At 41.2% G+C, this 21,514-nt stretch overlaps 1 protein-coding gene across 1 annotated transcript in view; it reads left to right on the plus strand.

Annotated features, from left to right (window-relative positions):
* MAMLD1 (mastermind like domain containing 1) overlaps window positions 1–21,514 on the plus strand; it is an 87,117-nt gene that overhangs the window by 29,019 nt on the left and 36,584 nt on the right. The window contains exon 2 of the mRNA XM_036270094.1: window positions 11,363–13,057. Within this exon, the coding sequence (XP_036125987.1) occupies window positions 11,363–13,057 (1,695 nt within the window). The remainder of the gene's footprint in view (window positions 1–11,362; window positions 13,058–21,514) is intronic.

Below are 21,514 nucleotides of genomic sequence, written 5' to 3' on the forward strand. Positions count from 1 at the left end.
AACAAGAACATGAAAAGACATTTGGACACATAGAAGCTAAATAGCATGTTATTAAACAATGAATGGGTTACCGAGGAGATCAAGGAAGAAATAAAAAACTTCCTAGAACCCAATGAAAATGAACACACAACAACACAAAATCTATGAGATGCAGTGAAAGAGCATTTCTGAGAGGGAGGTTCATAGCACTACAGGCCTACCTCAAAAAAACAAGAAAAATCTCTAATAGACTATCTAACCTCACAATTTAAAGAACTAGGGAGCAAACAAAAAGAAAACGGAAGAACAAGTAGAAGGAAGAAAATAGTAAAGATCAGAGCAAAAATAAATGACATAGAGTCCAAAAAAAAAAAAAGTTAAAAGGATCAATGAAACAAAGAGCTGGTTCTTTAAAAGATAAACAAGACTGATGGACCTTTAGCTAAACTCACCAAGAAACAAAGAGAGAGAACCCAAATACACAAAATCAGAAATGAAAGACAAGTAACAACTGACACCACAGAAATACAAAAGATCATTAACAACTACTATGAACAATTGTATGGCAACAAATTAGTCAATCTAAGTGAAATAGACAAATTTCTAGAAACGCATAGTCTCCCAAAACTGGACCGGGAAGAGACAGAAAACTTAAACAGACAAATAACAACTAAGGAAATTGAAGATGTAATCAAGACTCTCCCAGTAAACAAAAGCTCAGGCTGGATGGCTTCACTGGGGAGTTTTACAGAACAGTCAAAAAAAGAACTAAAACCCATTCTCCGCAAACTATTTCAAAACATTCAAGAAGAAGAAAGATTTCCAAACTTGTTTTATGAGGCCAGCATAATTGTAATTCCAAAACCAGAAAAAGACAATACAGAGAAAGAAAACTACAGGCCAATATCTCTGATGAACATAGATGCCTAAATCCTCAACAAAATACTAGCAAATCAGATCCAGGAATACATCAAAATAATTATTCACCATGACCAAGTGGGATTCATCCCAGGGATGCAAAGCTGGTACAATATTCACAAATCAATAAACGTGATACACCACATGAACAAAATGAAGAATAAAAACCACATGATCATATCAATAAATAATAAAAAAGCATTCGACAAAATCCAGCATCCATTTCTGATAAAAACGCTCAGCAATGTGGGAATAGAGGGATCATATCTCAACATAATAAAGGCCATATATGAAAGACCTACAGCCAAAATATACTCAATGGGCAGAAACTAAACACAGTTCCATTAAGAACAGGAACAAGACAGGGATGTCTACTTTCGCCACTCTTATTTAACATATTACTGGAAGTCTTAGCCACAGCAATCAGAAATGAGGAAAAAATAAAAGGATCCAAATTGGAAAGGAGGAAGTGAAACTGTCATTATTTGCAGATGACACGATATTATACATAGAAAATCCTAAAGACTCCATCAAAAATCTACTAGACTTAATAAATGAATTTGGCAAAGTAGCAGGATACAAAATTAACGTCAAGAAATCGATGGCATTCTTATACACCAATGACGAACTCACAGAAAGAGAAACTGAAAAAACAATCCCATTTACAATTGCCCCCCAAAAATTAAGATACCTAGGAATAAACTTAACCAAAGAAGTAAAGGACCTATTTGCAGAAAACTACAGGACATTGAAAAAAGAAATAGAGGAAGACATAAAAAAGTGGAAGCACATACCCTGTTCATGGATTGGAAGAATTAACATCATTAAAATGTCCATAGTACGCAAAGCAATCTATAGATTCAATGCAACCCCCATCAAAATACCAACGACATATTACACAGAACAAGAACAAATACTTCAAAAGTTCATATGGAACCAAAAAAGTCCTCAAATAGCCACAGCAATTTTGAAAAAGAAGGACAAAGTAGGTGGGATCACAATACCCGATATCAGGTTATACTACAAAGCGACTGTAAACAAAATAGCCTGGTACTGGCTCCAGAACGGGCATATAGACCAGTGGAACAGAACTGAAAACCCAGAAATAGACCCAAGGCAATATGCTCAATTAATATTTCACAAAGGTGGCAAGAGCATACAGTGGAGTATAGACAGCTTCTTTAATAAATGGTGTTGGGAAAATTGGACAGCTACATGCAAAAAATAAATAAAACTAGACCATCAACTTACACCATACACAAAAAGAAACTCAAAATGGATAAAATACTTAAATGTGACCCATGCGTTAATCCATAAAAATTCTAGAAGAAAATGTAGGCAACAAAATTTCGGACATCATACTACGGGGAAGAATTTTCACTGATACATCACCTAAGGCAACAGAAACAAAGGAAAAAATGAAAACATGGGACTACCTCAAACTAAAAAGCTTCTGCACAGCAAAAGAAACAATCATCAAAATGGAAAGGCAACCCACTGTATGGGAGAACATCATTGCCAATGATGTAGCAGATAAGGGGTTAATTTCCAATACATATAGAGTGCTCATGCAACTCAACAAAAGGAAGACAAAGAACCCAATTAAAAAATGGTTAGAGTAGCTGAATAGACACCTCTCCAAACAGGACATACAAATGACCAAGGGCCATATGAAGAAATGCTCAACATCACTAATCATCAGAGAGATGCAAATTAAAACAACAATGAGGTATCACCTCACACCTGTCAGAATGGCCGCCATCAACAAATCATCAAACAACAAGTGTTGGCGAGGGTGTGGAGAAAAGGGGATTCTAATACACTGCTGGTGAAAATGCAAACTGGTGCAACCACTATGGAAAACAATATGGTGCTACCTCAAAAAATTAAAAATTGAACTTCCATTTGACCCAGTGATCCCGCTTCTAGGAATATACCCTAAGAAGCCTGAAACACCAATCAGGAAGAATATATGTACCCCCATGTTCATAGCAGCACTATTTACAATAGCTAATATCTGGAGACAGCCCAAGTGTCCATCAGTAGACGAATGGATCAAAAAGCTGTGATACATATACACAATGGAGTACTATGCAGCGGTAAGAAAGAAAGAGTTCTTATCCTTTGAGACGACTTGGAGGGGGAGGGACCTGGAAAGTATTATCCTAAGTGAAATAAGCCAAGCAGAAAAAGACCAATACCACATGATCTCACTTATATATGGAATATAATGAATATAACAGTCTGAGGAATACGGTAGATCCAGAAACATGGAAGTAGGGCACAGACTGACATCCCTCAGAAGAGGGGGTGGGAGGGTTGAGAAGAGATAAACCACAAAACTTATATGCATGTATGCATGACCAATAAGGATGGGGCGGGGGTGGGGTGGGGAGGGATGTGCCAATGGGGTAAAAACGGAGAAATATCTGTAACAAAAAAAATTAGTAAAAAATTTAAAACAAAAAACAAAATACAACAAGGGCCCAAGTCCTTCTGATCAAGCCCCCCCCCAACAAGAAAATAAAATAAAATAAAATAAAATAAAATAACAATGCTTATTATATTCTAGGACATAAGCTATAATATGAACAATCCATATAATTGGCCTCTTGGTTCTATGAAGTGAGATTTCAGCTATCTTTACATTTTATTCCTTTAAAAAATTTTTTGAAAAATCTTAAATCACACAAATAATTTTTGTATGTTGTAAGATATTTGGAGAATACAAAAAAAAAAAGGGGGGGGAGAAAAGAAAAAAAATTAACATGGTCTACATTCTACAACCAGAAATAATCACTAAAAATCACTGATAACACTTTAGTATATTTCTTAGCATTTTTTGTTTTCTATGTATGTATGTATATATGTATATGTATTGTAAAAAATTAGAATTCTCTGGTTTTACAGCATTGCAGCCTACATTTTAATATTGTATTGTGAGCATTTTACTATGTTTTTCTTTAAATATAACTTCTAATTATTTTATAGTATTCTATTGTATATGGATATACTGTAAAATTATAGGATGTTTTATATGATCTTTTAATCACATGAATACAGCTGGCCTTCATTTTATGTAAAGACTTTCTCTTCTTGGAAAAATTACTTATGTAGCAGTTTTTAAAATTAAATATATATATATGTATATTTTTTTATCATTGATGTAATATCTTCTGCTAGATTCCAGAATGTAGAAAGGATGTAGTAACATTTTTGGGTCATATTCTTACAGGGAAAAATGACAATATTCTGATAAAATATTAATTGTACTACTGAATGTATTAATATTTCCACTTCAATATGATTTATAATATTGTGATACCCAAAATCAAGTGATGAAACTGGAAATGTAAACTAGAACCATAAACTCTAAAAGTATAATTGTTCTTTGTACTTATTTTAACTGAATAATAGCACTTTCCAAATTGCAGTGTAAGAAATTGGCTAAATCTTTTGTCAGCATACATCCTGCTACTTATAACTTTACATTAAAGACCATTCATCTACGCTCAGTTCCCCCCCCCCAAAAAAAAGTGGAAGCATATACCTTGTTCATGGATGGGAAGAATTAACATCATTAAAAGGTCCATATTACCCAAAGCAATGTATAGATTCACTGCAATCCCCATCAAAATACCAATGACATATTTCACAGAACTAGAACAAATACTTCAAAAGTTTATATGGAACCAAAAAACAACCTGGAATAGCCATAGCAATCTTGAAAAAGAAGGACAAAGTAGATGGGATTGGTTATCAGGTTATACTACAAAACGACTGTAATCAAAAAATTCAAAAGCTTCTGCACAGCAAAAGAAACAACCATCAAAATGGAAAGACAACCCACTGTATGGGAGAACATCATTGCCAATGATACACCAGATAAGGGGTTAATTTCCAAAATATATAGAGTACTCATACAACTCAACAAAAGGAAGACAAAGAACCCAATTAAAAACAGGACATACAAATGGCCAAGAGACATATGAAGTAATGCTCCACATCACTAATCATCAGAGAGATGCAAATTAAAACAACAATGAGGTATCACCTCACACCTGTCAGAATGGCCGCCATCAACAAATCATCAAACAACAAGTGTTGGCGAGGGTGTGGAGAAAAGGGGACTCTAGTGCACTGCTGGTGGGAATGCAGACTGGTGCAGCCACTATGGAAAACAATATGTTGTTACCACAAAAAAAAAAAAAATTGTATGTATACACAACGGAATACTATGCAGCTGAAAGAAAGAAAGAGTTCTTATCCTTTGAGATGACATGGAAGGACCTGGAGAGTATTAGCCTAAGCAAAACAAAGCAGCAGAGAAAGACAAATATCACATGATCTCACTTATTTGTGGAATATAATGAACATAACTGTCTGAGGAATAGGGTAGACCCAGAAACATGGAAGTAGGGTATAGACTGACAACCCTCAGAAGAGGGTGGGGTGGGGGGGAGGAAAGAGATAAACCACAGAACTTATATGCATGTATGCATTACCAATGAACATGGACAACGAAGCCGGGTATCGGATGGGGGTGGGGTGGGGAGGAGGGTCTCAATGGGGTAAAAAAGGAGAAACATTTGTAACAAAAATAAAATTAAAAATAAAATAAAAATTTTTAAAAAGTGAGAAAAACAAACAAACAAAAATAGAAACTTTCATCTTGGTTTGATCTTGCCAATGCAATTCAATGGGGCCTTGCTGTAAGGATAGATATTGCTACTATGTTCACCCAGTCATAAGCAGAAGTCTTAAAGATTTTTCTGGGTGGAAAGCCAGTTCTATCCCATATGGTGTGTGATTTTCACACAACTCAAAATACCTCTTCTGCCCTCTTCATATATAGAAATCCAGGTCTACCCAGTGACGCTGGCTGCCTCCAACCTCAGGTTTGTGGCCTCCAACCTCAGCTCCACCTCCACTTTTTCCCTTCTCTACATGATTTTGGCCTTATCAGCTTAATTCAGGTTAAACACAGATGACACTTTTTAGCCTGGGTCCTGCACAGAGTTCTGTGGACTGGAAGAATGTCCTTGGCTTTGACCTTCAGCTGCTATTCCAGCCCCCAGACAGCATCTGCTTTATCTATAGGCCAGCTTTGCTAAGTCCATTCAGCCATTTGACACTTCTCCCCTAAGTAGTCATCTTTATCTCACTAAAAATGCTACATGGAAATGTGTTTGGAGATCATTTCAGGATTTCTTCCTGTGAAAAGAGGTCAACCTGGGTGTCAGAAACACTGCTCCATGGTCAAATGGCTTCTTGGCTCTGGGCCTCACCAGCCCTAACATGAGTGGGAGGAACCAGCCTATATCTCAGGGCCTGGCATTCTGAAAGCCCAGGAGTATAAGGCTGGAACTCAAGAAAGGCTTGTTCAGAGACAGAATACTTTAAATCTTCTCAGAGGATGGTACAGTATGAATTAAGAGCTCATTAAATCCATATGCATCTATAGGTTTGGGGCCATTCTTTAAGTTGCCAAGTCTTCCAAATGGTGTGTTTAAATTATAGAAAGGGAACACAGTGCTAGAAAATACCCCACCCAGGCCAGTCTGTTTGTGCATTTGTTGTGGCTACCACTCATATAGCTCTGTTTGAAGCTTGTCTCAAGTCCTCAGGTTGAGGTGAGTGCTGCATATAGTGTGGGGGAACCAAGAGTATGGGTGGTTGCTAGCATTAGGCAGTAGAATTTAATAGGCAGCACTGCTGGTTGTCTGGTCAGTGCCGTCAATACTAGGCCACTCACCTTCCCCCACCCCCACATGATACCCCGTCCTAGTGGATGGGTCTTTATTTTGTCAAAGAACAAACCGAGGCCTCATATTGGCAACTTGGGGACCCAGAGCCTGGAGAATAACATCAGTAACACTTACTTCTTCCAATGTGCATGCCTCAACAATGCTGTGAGGCACACAGAGCAGCCCGAATACCTATTTTACAGGAGAATAAATTGAGGTTCAGAGATTGGGAGTGACTTGCCCACAGTCACACAGCAAATGGAAGAGCTAGGACATAAACGCAAGGCTTCTGGTGTCTACTCCAGGGCTCTTTCCTTCACTCTGTCTGGCCTCTGCCTGCGTCAGGTGCTTGGCATGCAGTCTGTGGGCTCTGTGTAAGCCAGGGGCACTAAGAAATCCCTTATTTGTGGGTCAGGAATCTTGCTTCAAACTATCTGATAGAAAAGGTTCATTACAGAGACAAAGTGGCACCTCTTGAAGCCAATCAGCATTCAGGGTTCCCTGCCATTTGCAGCTACCCTAGGATTCTCCAGAGCCTCATATCTTGCAATTCTGGAAATGCTGAAGATCCTATTTGTTCCACAGAAAGGTCAGTTTTAGTTTGTGGGGACATTCTTCTGAAAAACAAACATGCAAATCACACATGTGCCCAAGTATAGACATTTATACTATATACATGGATACTAATGTGATCCCATGTATATATTCAGGCATATTCTTTCTCTCCCTCTCTCCCTCCATGTCTCCCTCCCTTTCTCTCTATTTCTTCTCTCTCTCTCTCTCTCTCTCTCTCTCTCTCTCTCTCTCTCTCTCTCTCCTGATGCATCATTGTCTTATCTCTTCTGGAGCTACTTCTACCATGCCCCATGATATCTTTATTTATTTCTTCTGAGCAAGTCTATTGGGGACCATTTTGGTCTCAGAGGGCTTGAAATTCAATCTAGTTGGCCAACACTATTTTCTAGAAAGCTCAGGGGGAATGTGGACCAGTATTGAAGAGAGTTGTTGATGGAGTATGGATGCACTTGTGAGAAGAAGCTAAGAACCAGCAAGCAGATTGGCTTGTGCTGAACTAGAGGAAGCACTAGTGAGGGAGAAAGTTGAGACCAATAAACAATTTCCCCCTCTTTTGACAATTTTGCCTAGGGCCTACATGCTCAGGGCCCTCTGGAGGGGAAAATGAGACTCATGGAACTCATCTTTCCTGGATACCTTCAGTCTCCTACATTCTTATGTAGTAGGACCTGTGCATATTTTTGCTGTCCTTTCATTAGTGCCCATGTTAAACCTTCAGCTAGACTGTCCAAAATTAAGTGTTTATAACAACCTGCCCAACTTTTTTGGGAAGGTTATATATATAATCTATTCTTTATCTCCATATGCCCATTTTATGAGCCTGGACTTTACTCTTATAATTTAGAACTTTTCTAAGAAATATTTGCTCTTTGTTCCAATTTGAACCAGAAGTGTAGAAAAGGGAAGACTTGCCTTATGTCATTGTTAACAAAGAAACAGAAGTAATATTTACTTCAGAGCTGAATTTGGTCCCTATCAGAGGGTTGCCTTCATTTTCTCATTATTTAGGGGTTGGGGAAGCCATCACATGCTTGCAAATGTGTTTTAATAAGTGTTTATAAAGTCATGGGGATCACATTGGTGGCTTTGTCTGCTTGATTATGAAATAGGGGTTTTTAGGCATTTGTGGAGATAAAGTCATTCCTTTTTTAAAGTGCCAGGGACACCAGCCCTCCCCTCCAGGGGCCCTCCCCCACATATAACAAAGGACCTGTGAGGTCTCAGGCTGGGAGTTGGGACACCTGGGGTCTACTGTTGTCATTATTCCCTAACTAGTTGTATGATCACAAGCAAATCACATTTTATTCTGTCTTGTTTAAAGAGAGGAGGCTGAGATGTGCTCTCTAGAAGTCTTGCTTGTGTCTACTGATTTACTTTTCTTGTAAAAATAGAAAAGAAATCTCACAGTGAGTGGGCAAGATAATGCGCAATGCACAGCCTGAAGGAAGTAGGGGTTAGCTGGTAGCAGGGACCAATAACTTGCCGTCATGGAATCTACAGAGACTGGAAACAGCATATGCACAAAACTGGAATTTTTGTTTAGACGGGTCTGAAAGCTTGGTTGGGGACCTGCTGTCCCCACCACAAACTTGAGAGGTGATGCTATTTAGGAGTAACAAGCAATATGCTACATTTGATCTAAAATGGTGGCCACAGGAGTCAATCAACACAACTAAGGAAGGCAGACCTCAGCCCAGCACCCACTAGTCCAGGTGACTTGGTGAAGGTGTCAGTGTGCACTGAACATAGGGAACAGCCCAGCCAACTTCTGGCAGTTGCGATGAGTAACAAATCAGGGGACTGTACAAGAGGAGGCACTGAGGGAAATCTATGTATAGGGGCAAAATGTTCACACCTCACCAATGCCTGGTGAAAACAGATGCATTTAGAGTGAGGCTGGGTAGTTCTATGTTAATGCAATCACTTTCCGAGGCCTTGTTTAGGCTTGGTTAAGGTTCTGGCTAGTCAGCCAGGGTGCTGCAGGCTAACTGTCGAAAGCCGTCACTATAAATCCTAAGTGCAAAGCTGCACAGCCTCTAACAAAGTCGAGTCTCCTTTAACTCCATTGAAAAAAGAGAGCTTAGTGCTCACTTCAGCAGCACATACAGTGAAAAAGGAGAGTTCAGAAGAGGCTTTCATCTGCCCCTCTGCTGAAACTGAAGCCCTGACTATTAACCCTGTTTACCCAAGGACATCAAGGCCAGCCTACCCCTGATTAGGCTTTTTCCAAGAGCATTCAATGATGTGAATGACTGTCCAGCTGCAGACTTGGCATAGCAAGGGTGGTGCACGCTCTATCAATTGGATCCACTAGCAGTGGAACTGCCATTAACATCCTGCAGGGGCATCCTGGGTTTAGTTTGTCATCGAGGAGCTGGTTAGGTTCCCAAATTGGAATTGAGTGGGGAACCTTGGCTTGGGAGCACTGATGAGTGCCTGAAAAATTGTGTGAGAGTTGGAGACCCCTGCCCTTTGACAGTGGCTCCTAATATTACTTTTAGCATCCAGAGGTCACTCCCTGCTTTCTCCACCTCTTGTCACCTTAGTCCCAACAGGTTACTGGCAGACCTACAATTAAATGAAAGCTCCAGGAGCATATAGAATCTGCCAGGGATTCCAGTAATGTGGAGCATTACTTCATATGTCTCTTGGCCATTTGTATGTCCTGTTTTTAATTGGGTTCTTTGTCTTCCTTTTGTTGAGTTGTATGAGTACTCTATATGATTCCAGGGAGCTCTGAAAATGTTCAGATGCCTGGGCCTCACCTCAGATTAGATTGAAGAAATTCATTTGTGGTGGGAAAGCCTGGGAATCTGGGTGTTTCTAAGTGATTCTGATGTGCAGACCTGGGAGATCTCCTGATATTCAATCTTTCATGGGAGTCATGACCACTGTTGTGCTAGCAGGTAGCCCCTGCACACCTGTTGATACCCCCTGTGAGCCAAACATGAGGGGACAGTACTGGGTATCCCAGTAAGAATTCCATAGCTAAAAGGGGGTTCTTACATGAAAAAATGCTTGAAGAGAAATATGTGAGACTGTTGGCATTTAGGTAATTTCCAAGCCTCTCTACCCACTTACATTCTTCCATGTCACTCCACTCCCTTTCTCCTTTACATGCAGGTCATAGCCATTAACATTACAGCTACAGATGACTGTATAAAGCTTGAAGGAGTGGGAAATACTTTATTAATAATTGGTTTGTTACCAAAGGTATGCTTTTATAAATGTTAGGCAGCTCCCCCAGGGTGCAGATCACAGATTGGGGACTTTACCTGTAGTTTCATATCTCCCCAACCTGAGGATGCATCAGAGAGGTATTTCTTATTTAGATAGCTTTATACTTTTTTGCATTACAAGTCATTCTCATTAAAAACAAACAAGCAATACAAAATTGTAGAGAACAGAAAGGGAATTGCCAGTCTTCCCCAAGAGGTCACTATTCCAAATAGTTGCATATATGTTCTCCCAAATTATTTTTGTATGCTCATAGCAATGTGTGTGAGTGCATGTGTGTGTGTGTGTTTGTGTAAAAATAAATGCAAACATGCTACAATGACTGTTCTACAACTTGAGTTTTCCTCTAAACAGTATATCTTAGATAACTGCCCTAAAGAACATAGTTAGAGTTACTTCACTTCTCTAAAGGCTCTATGGTATTCCAGTTTTTCACTGCAGCCTAATACGCATTTAACCAAGACAGGGAGGCAAACTAAAAGCTCAGTGTCTATGTTATGCTTTTCCTTTTTAAAAATCCTGGTATCTGTAGATGGTTGCAAATTGAAAATATCTGAGCTACTTCTAGCTTGCTCTAAAATGCCTGCCTTTGGCAGCACAGTTCATTTAGTGACTTAGTCATGGTTTTGCTGAACTCTCCTCTAAGTGGGCAAATAATATCATTTGAGTGACTTTCTGTGGTATTTAATATTACACATAGCATGATGCTTATTTAAAATGTATCAAGACAGTTTAAATGAAACACGGCAACAAAGAAACAAACATTATTGTTCCACAGATAGGCTGTATTAGAGTCTTGACAATTATAATCTTGAAACTGAGATATGTTTTATCTTGAAAGTTTGCTGTTCATTCGCTTTATTGTGCCAAGCCCTTATAAATCCCCTCCCCTCTCTCTGCCCCAGGGAACCATTAAGAGGAGACAGGAAGGAGACAACTTCCAGCTTCCAGGCATGGCTGATGGGAGTTACCCTAATAAAATCAAGAGACCCTGCCTTGAAGATGTCACCCTTCCTATGGGCTCAGGTGCCCATTCCAGCACACCCTGTGCAGAGCTGCAGGTTCCCCCAATCACAGTGAACCCTAGCCCTTCAGCTATTGGAACAGTGGGCCATTCATTATTACTCGAAAACAATCCCATGAATGGCAGCATAATGGACTCACCATTTGTGGTACCACCAAATGCAGAAATGGGACTCAAAAGGCCTCCTGTTCCTTACTACAATAAAACCAACAGCATGATGGCTGGGGAGCAGGACCAGGAACTTCAAGATCTGTTAGAGGAGCTAATGGGAATTCAAGACCCTTCTCCAAATGAGCTAGATCTTGAGAAAATACTGTGGAGCAAGCCAGAAGAACCACTGGTCTTAGATCACTCCCAGGCAAACCTGGGCACAACTTGCATGCCTTCTGCTCAGATGCCACACTTGGAGAGCCTTAGTTCCAATAAGGAGTTTTCTTCTGGTTGCAGCCAGGTCACTGGCATATCACTTCAAGTCCCACCCTCCTCTGTAGGGATCAGTTATATTATTCCCTCTACCAGTAAACAAATGGTTTCATCCAGTTCCGCGACAACACAGGCCAAGAGCCAGGTCCAAGCAATGCTCCCCATAGATTTGCCCCCACTCCCTGTGCCTCAGTGGCATCATGCCCACCAGCTGAAGGTGTTGGCGGCCAGCAAGCAGGGATCTGCTACAAAGCAGCCAGGGCCCACTTCCAGTTGGTCTAGCCTGACTCCTCCAGGCCTCTCCCCACCTTACCACCCAGTGCTTTCACCACACCCGCCACCACATTTCAGCCCACAGAGCCTCATGGTATCCTGCATGTCATCCAGCAACCTGCCATGGAGCACTTCCCAAGGCTCTCCCAATGCCTTACTGTCAAGCATGGCATCCAGCAACAATGCTGCCCTTGGGCCTACCATGTCTTTTGCTCCAGAGAAGATCCCCAACACAGCTCGCAATCAGCAGCTGCAATTCAGCCCACAAAGTTCCATCCTTGCCAACCTAGTGTCCTCTACCATTAAAAGTCCTCAAGGCCACCTGATGTCTGCTCTGCCCACCAGTAACTCTGGGCCCTCCCCACCCTACCGCCCAGAGAAGCTCTCCAGCCCAGGCTTGCCACAGCACTCCTTTACTCCACAGTGTTCCCTGATCCGGAGCCTCACTCCCAGCAGTAATCCACTAAGCCAGCAGCAGCACCAGCAAAAAAATGCCATCTTCAAGCCCATGACCACCAACTCACCTAAGACCCTGAGCATAATCATGCAGCAGGGGCTGGCCAGCCCCAGGCCAGGAGCCCCAGAGCCATTTACTTTTAGCAACACCAAGCCTTTGTCACATTTTGTTTCTGAGCTAGGCCCCCAGAAGATTTCTTCCATGCCTTCCACCTCTAGGCAGCCTTCTCTACTCCACTATCTGCAGCAGCCTATGCTGACACAGGCCTCTTCTGCTACTGCCTGCTCTACCGCCATGGCCACCTTGCAGGTGCGGCAGCAGCAACCTGACCATTCTTCATTCCTTCTGCAGAAGATGATGCAGCAGCCCCAGCACTTTCAACAATCAGCAGCTTTAGAGTCCATGCTTCCTCTGTCCAAACAGGTAAGACAGTCTTATATCTGGTTGAGTTCCTTGGTTTTAGAAGTAGGAAGCTTTTTTTGTGTGTGTGCTATTGATAGCTGGCTTTGGAGGCAAATACAAGCTTCTAGTCCTCCCTGAGACTATATTTGACTGTGGAAAAGTCTGCGGAAGCCAGCTAACCCTGCCTGGTTGAAGCACAGAATTAATGAGGCCAAGGTTATGTTTTCAGTTCCTGTACAGGAGGAAATCTGCACCCACAGGTGCTGCCAGGGAAAGTAACCAGGAGTGACAAGTCACAATTGCACAGAACTACCTTCTCCTGCATTGGGGTCATGGAGCATGTTTCCATCACACAGAACCAGTGAAGGCTTCATAAGATGCAAGAAAATTGCACTGAAGCATCTTGTCCCTGCTGGCATAAGGTTAATCATTGAGCCTTCTTGAAATGCCACAGTAGCTTCTGTGTGCTATTCACCACTGTGCTAGATGCTGAAGCAGGTCCTAAATGAAAAGGACAGATGTGTGTAAGTTACTTTTACCATCTTCATTTCATACACAAAGAAACAGGCTCAGATTGCTGAAATGACTTGCCCAGAGTCACACAGCTGGCAGGGCAGAGCAGGAACTTGAACCCAGACAGTCTCACTCCAGAGCCTGGCTCTTCTCCAAATTACTGTGACTTCTCTCTCCCTCAACTTCTACAATCTTATCAAGTACTAAATTCAGCTCATTCTGACTAGGTGGTGTCAATCACAGTTCTCATTTTTTGTTTTTCTGATCCCTACATATATTAGTTATCTATTGCCATGTACCAAATCACCCCGAAACATCTACTTAAACCAACAGAGATATGTTACCTCACAGTTTCTGTGAGTGGGAATCCTACCATGGCTTAGCTGGGTCTTCTGGCTTTAAGTCTCTCATAAGGACTGAAATCATCTCAAGGCTCAGCTGGGAAGGTTCTGCTTCCAAACTTACTCCCATGGCTGTTAGCAGGAAGCAGTTCCTTGAAGGCTATTAGAATGAAGCCTTAGTTCCTCGTGAGCCATGACCAGAGGCCTCCCATGGTTCCTTGCCATGGGGTCCTCTTCATAGAGCATCTCACAATATGGCAGCTGGCTCCATCTGAGTGAGCAAGACAAAAATATGTCAACAAGAGAGGCAAGGGGATTGTCAGCAAGTCAGAAGTTACAGTTTTTATAATCTAGTCTTGAAAGTGACATCCCATCACTTCAGCTGTATTCTGTTCGTTATATGCAAGTATGAAGGTGTGAATACCAGGAGAAAAAGATCCCTGATGTCTGCCAGAATACTGATGCCATGGACCCTCCTTCCCATTGCTCTTATCCCTGCCCACGTTCAGGCCCCCCTGATTCTTAATCTGAACTCATACAGTTGACTTTTAGATTGGTTTCCCCCAATGAACTATCCATTGCTCTAAGCATTACATTGCTATAGCAGAGACCTGATCATGTTTCATACTTGCTCAGAAGTTTCCAGAGGTCCATAACCTGGCTCCATCTCCTTAGCAGTGTCTATTGGCCCCTACCTGGCACTTCATTTCTATAACCCAGAAGTGTTTGCAGCTCCTGACCCACTCTGTGTTCTTGGCCTTTACTACTGCTGGTCCCTGTTCCTGGCTTTCTCTTACCACCTTTTCTTTCCTATCTCACTCCTATAGGTCATTAGGTTCAAGCACCCCACCAGGAAGCTTTTCCCTGATTGTCTTTGGTACTTCTGTTTCCCACTGCCTCCCTCTTTTGTAAAGAAGCCAAGGAAGAGATAGCCATAAAGGGTTTATTCCCTTGAGTCTCAGCTACACACAGGGAAAAGAATCATACTCATCTTTCAGGGCATTAGATAACAAAGGAGACACTAAATTGAAATTGCTTAGACCCCTGCCTAGTGCACACCATGTGCTCAGTCAGGGATGCTGCAAGCTCCTGGTCTTGGGTCTTAGACCCATTTGGTTCAGATGTATATCCAAATTCAGGACATCTGGGACTTCAGAAAAATAACATAGTGCATATACCAAAAATTATACAACTCTCTGGTGGAATCTGGACAGCCTTTTATTATTTTTAAAAAGAAATGTGAAAATTCAATACTTCCAGGTCAAATTTTGCCACCAAAATTGAAAAACTAAAATAAGCTTTCAGAGCTTTTGGCCTTGAAATTACAGATATGAAATGTGGACTTGGCATTACTAACAGAGGGATTCTTTACAGAGTTGTGACACTCAACTGTATTCCCCACCATGCTTCTATGGCTGGATGACATTTCTCTGTTTTTAGTCAAAGTGAGGCAAATACATTTTAACTTAATTCCCCTTCATCCTGAATACTATTGTAGATAACTTAAAGTATTGGAAAAATCGAATAATTGGTGTTAGGACTTCAGCTGTGTCATCAACAAAATTTACCATTGGCAAATTAAACTCAAAAGACTGAAATAGTCCGACTGGTGTGTCTCAGTGGTTGAGCATTGACTCATGCACCAATAGGTTGCTGGTTTGATTCCTGGTCAAGACACATGCCCAGGTTGTGGGCCAGATCCCCAGTGGGGGGCATGCAGGAGGTGGCCAATTGATGTTCTCTCTCACCAATGTTTCTATCTCTCCCTCCCTCTCACTTCCTATCTCTAAAATCAATAAAAAGAAACAATTTTTTTTTTAAAAAAAAGACTGAAACAGGTCCATCAAGAAGATGGGGGTTGTGCTCTGAAAGAGTGAGGATCAGCCATAGTGCCCTCCAGGCACCTTTGCAGAACTGCAAGTGCAGCGTCATGTGGAGGAGAGACTGGGAGGATGGTTAATTGTAATAAGGAAAAAAAAAAGACCTGTAATCTGATCCTTGAGGCAAACCAAGGCACAGGAGAAAGGGGGCAGCTGCACAAAAACAGACCAAAGAGGCACGTGATATTGCTTGGACAGATTTTGAGAGAAGCAAGAGAAGGCAACAAAGCCTTCCTTGGGGAAGGCTGGACTTGGCTCTTCCCAGGTTTCCTGTACTTTCTACCTTTAACATAAGCCTCCCATCTCCTTAGCATAGACAACTGTGAATATTCAGCAGTTGTGGAGATGATGGGTGAATCTAGAGAGCTTTCCATCTTCACTCTTCAAGAAGTTGGGCCTTTGATGAGCATCTGGGCAGCTGTGTCTGAGGTAGATCCTTGGGGAAGCCTTCTTGCCACCCTCACTCATGGGTTTTTCTTGTCCCTGGCAAAATGAGCACTCCAAAGTGCAGCACTTCCAGAACCCAGGGTCAAAGGAAGCTGGTACAGGGCAGGGGACACCAAGGCTTTGGCCCTTGGCCCTTGGCAGGGCACAGGCCCTGAAGGCTGGGCTCGAGGCCATGTTTGAGAATGCCCAGGCTTTGGATCACTTGGGTCCAAATTCCAGTTCTACCTCATTCTTATTTGCCAAGCTGTATATCCTCTTAGGGCTTCAGTCTCCTCACCTGTAAAATGGAGATACTAGTATAGTTATCTAATGGGGTTGCTGGGAAGATTAAATGAGAAAAGGTAAAAGTGCTTTCATAGAATCTGTCACACAATAATATTTCATCAATGTTAGCTGTAACTATATCAAGAAAGTTCTGGAAACTCAGAACACCAGTAACCCAGTGGAATGAGTTTAGACTACCTCAGTGTCTAGATTCCTCTTTTGCTTCCAGGGGTGGGTGGTGACTTGGAGAGGAGGGTCAGGGGAGTGCCCTCCTGGGGGTGTCAGAGGCAACATTTGTCAGGTGAATAAAGAGAAACCAAGTGGAAGACACAAGTTGGTGACCACTAGAAAGGACCAGAGCTTCCAAGAGTCATATGAGCACTGCCCATCCTGTATGGTTACTGAGTAACAAATAAACCTCAGGTCAACTTTAGCTGGACAGAGATGAGGCTAAAGGTAAGAAGGAGCCAAATTCTACCTGAAGTCAGTTTGATCCCAATCCTACTGTTTGGAGCAGGCTGAGGGCTGCCTGTTATTTCTAGATTCAGAGAGAGGGTCAAATGCTGATAGGCAAAGAGAGCGAATGCAAAGGAGAGTGCAGGCCAGCCTTGCTGGCTGCCCAGCACCAATGCTGCTAAGAATGCTGATTCTGCTTGGTCATTGGCATTGGGGAATTGGTGTTTCTCACCTGCATTTTGTTTTGTTTTGTTTTGTTTTGTTTTGTTTTGTTTTGTTTTGTTTTGTTTTGGTTTTGTTTTTGGAGCATTGCTCAAACCGGGCCCCAGTAAATACCATAGCATGCAGATCCTTCAGGGAGATTTCCCTCATCTCTCCTCTACCTCCTCTTCACCACTCACTCCTATCCCCAAACCCTCCAAAAAGAACTTTTTCAGAAATTCAAGATTACTTTTTGTTTGAATTTCCAAGGTTGGATTCAGCTGCTCATTAGAGCAGAACCTTTAATTACTGCTGTCTCAATTAACACTGCAAATTAAAATCTTGACATTCAAACTATGAGCTCTCATTGAAAACAAAAATGATAAAACCAGGTTATTTTTATTTTATCCTCACCCGAGTGGGAGGGAGAGAGAGGAAGAGAGAGAGAGAAACATCGATGTGAAGGTAACATATCTAGTGGCTGCCACCCGCACGACCAACCAGGGCTGGGGATAAACTGCAACCGAGGTACATGCCCTCAGTGGGAAACGAATCTGGGTCTCTCTGGACCGCAGGCCGATGCTCCAACTGCCGAGCCAAACCGGCCAGGGCAAAACCAGGTTACTTAGAGGAAGACAGTCCCCTAATCTTTTCAAGGTTACATCACCTCCATTTACCACTTGCGTCAGGAGCAATGGTAGCCAGTGAGTCTTCTCCTATTCTCAAAAATTTTCATTAAAATTTAAAAATGACCATTATCTTGCCAAAATACTTGACATCCCACCCCTGAATCAGAAGCACCACATATTGTCAAGGACGCTCCTGTGATCTTGGACTTGTAAGTCCCTTTTCTGGCTTTCCTTGGTTCTTCTCTTGTTTTGAGGGTAAGGGTTGTAGGAGAGCAGTAGTGCTCCCTGTGTTATGAGAAATGTTTCTTTGCATTTATATTTTACTAATTCTGGCGAGGACCACCACAGATTTTATTACAAAGATTAGTCCTGCTGAAATGCAAGAGCAGAGGCCTCTATGGGAAGCTCTGTGCTACACTAAGGAAGAAAGGTAGGTGGCACAAACCAGGTTTCAAAGATACCATGGGTCCTGTCTGGGCGGGGTCTTGCCCTGCTCACATCTTCTCTATCAGATATGACAATGTTTTACTGAATAAGTATCTTTATTTTGTACTTAAGCACGATTGTACATACAAGCTTAGTTTTTCCTTTCTATATTGAGAACTCAAAGAACTATTTAGTTCAGGAAAACTTTTATAACTGCTTTGGGAAGAAATATAATTAGACATAGGGTAACATATATTCTGAAAATGTAGGGACCAAGGTATCAGTGTTGAACAACTTTTGTTTTAGCCACTCTGTATTGCCAGGAAATGAAACTCCATAGGCTGTTGAATTTGGGAAATGCAGACTCAGTACTTGGTACTAATGTTACCAAGAATTAGATTCTTTTTTTGTTGCTGTTTCTTTTCAGTTTCTGTGAACCATTAATGATTCCCACCTCAATGCTGTGTTTTCTTTTGTTGTTGTTGTTGTTGTTGTTGTTTTTCTAAAAGCAGAATTTTAAAATGAGCTTCTGGTAAAATGCTAAACTTTTAAAAAATCAACCTTTTTTTTCTGTCAGTAGTTGAAGAACGAGTGAGATGGCACATTGCAATGAGGAAACATTACTTTTTAGCCCTGGAGTACCTATCACTCAGTGAGTTCAACACCAAAATTTATGAGGATGTAGAAGTCCCCCCAATACAGATGCCTAAATAATACAGATCAATCAATATAGCTTTATAATTGCTTAGCAATTGATTTATGGAAGCTGAAAAGGCAACCCTTTTCAGAAGCCTCCTATCAAGATTTTTGTTTGTTCATTTTGTCTTAATATACCTGAAGAGAAACAATTAACTTCTCTGAAGTTGGGAGTGCCCAAAATTAACTTGCTTATTTGTCACTGTAAAGGAAGGAAAGGAATCTCATTTCCATTTTCAGAGAGTAGAAGAGGGCAGACATGAATCATTACATCATGCTCCTTTAAACTGTAACTCTGCATGAACATGTATAAACCCAAAATGTAAATCAGCATATGGAGAGGCAATCCTATTCCAGATTATGACCCCAAGTAAAAAGTTAGCAACATATAAAAAATGTCTAAGATGAATGGAACATCACAGTGGACTTGCTCCATTCAGCTGTGGCCCTAACACTTATAGCCAGCACTATCACTGAGTGTAGGAGTGGATGTTGCCAGAGTGGCCATATGGGTCAGAGATGTGGCCCATGCAGGTGAGCAAGAGATACATATGCAAAGGGCTTGATTGCATCCCTCCCCTCCTTCTTGTACCCTCCCCAACTTTTCTCTCTCAAATCTATTAATGGCCCATATCACAGATTTATGGAAACATTGCTTGAGTCCATTTATACATTTATACTCCTCTGTCACTTTGGCCTGCTGTGTAAAGCAACTGTGTATGTGCTCTGATTTGGCTATTTGTGAACTTGAAGGGGACAGCAGAGGGAAGAACACTGCTTACAGTTAAAACCCCCATCCAAAGAAAGACTTTCTGCTTTCACCTAAGGAGTTGAAAAAGTTTGGGTTTTCATTTGATCTTGATAATTTGCCCACAGTGTCTGACTCTAATTTGTCTGTTTTATTGTGATTTTTTGTTATTAGATGAGGGTCTATCATGTTAGTTCTTCTCACCAAAATCAATGAGGTTGTTAAAAACTAAAAGTAATGTAAAGATAGAAAAGGATCAAACCTTCTTCCCAAGGCTATGTCTGTGGCCCGTGAACACCCCTAGGAGACCTGGCCCTGTCTCCTGACTGCCAATGCAATAGCAGCTTCCATGACAGAGAGTGGAATAAAAGTGCAGTGTTGATCCATCTCTTTCATACTTTGGTCCTTCTCCTCATGTTAACCAAGTTTCATGTTAAATTAGAAAATGTGCAGCTTGGGATCCCATGGAGTTTACAGATCTCGATTTGGTTACTGGAGCTAGGTACACAGGAAAATGGAAAGTGCACACTTCAGCAAATTATGCATTGTGGCCTAAATTATTATATAGCCCTGAAGTCCTGAAAGATGCACACCCCTGCTTCATCAAATTATTCCAACTCTTGATTTGTTTTGGGGAACATTGGATTTGAGACTAAATGCACAGGTTCTACCTGGCTTCATCCTGTCCTCTGTCATCTGCTACTATGTTTGGCCACTCTCCATTTTTGAGCAGAGGATATGAGCATAGTTGTGGGAACTCAGACTTTTGGGGGCCCATGTCTAGGTGGCACATGATGACAATTTTTCAAAGCCAGCTGACTCAATAGGTCAATAGATAAAGGTGGACTTCTCATTTGCAATTTTGAGTAATGACCATTTATTTCTATGTGACAAAGCTTTGGAAGGTTGTGGTAGACCCTAACCACCTTGAGTGGGCATAAGTGGGACTGATACCATCACCCTTTCCTTATATCAAGCAATGATTTCTAAGATGATCTATGAAGAATATGAACAAAGCACTTAACTATGGCTTTCTAGTTTCATATCCTCAAAATACAAAAATTTGACACCCATTAAGATGCCATTGTTTAAAAAAACACACACAGAGAGAAAATAACAGGTATTGGCAAGGATATGAAGAAATTGGAAACCATGTTGTGCACTGTTAGTAGGATTGTAAACTGGTACAGCCACTGTGGAATACAGCATGGTGGTTCCTCAAAAAATTAAACATAGAAGTACCATATGACCCAACAATTTTGAACAGGTATCTGTTCACCCATGTTCATAATAGCATATTCACAATAACTTAAAGGTGGAAACAATCAAAGTGTCCATCAATTGGTGAATGGATAAACAAAATGCAGTATGTCCATATTATGGGACATTAGTCAGCTTTTAAAAGGAAGGAAATTCTGACATGCTACAACATGGATGAACTCTGAGGACATTATTTTCAGTAAGATAAGCCAGACACAAAAGAACAAATAGTCTATGATTCTACTTCTATGAGGTCCATAGAGTGGTCAAAATTTATAGAAACAGAAAGCAGAATGTGGGTGCCTGGAGCTGGAGGGAAGGAAAATGGGCAGTTTGTGTTTAATGGGGATGGAGTTTCAGTTTGGGAAGATGAAAAAAGGTCTGGAGATGGAGGGTGGTGATAGCTGTACAACACTGTGAGTGCACTTAATGCCACGGAGCTGTCCACTTAAAATGGTTCAAAATGGCAAATTTTACAACACTAAATAAAAGAAAAACTGAAGTTTTGACACTCGCTAATCTTTTTTTTTTATCCTCACCTGAGGACATTTTTCCATTTTTTGTTCAGATAGAGTGGGAGGGAGAGAGAGGAAGAGAGAGAGAGAAACATTGATGTG

Source organism: Molossus molossus, unplaced genomic scaffold (assembly GCF_014108415.1).
Source record: "Molossus molossus isolate mMolMol1 unplaced genomic scaffold, mMolMol1.p scaffold_m16_p_2, whole genome shotgun sequence".
NCBI classification, from domain to species: domain Eukaryota; kingdom Metazoa; phylum Chordata; class Mammalia; order Chiroptera; family Molossidae; genus Molossus; species Molossus molossus.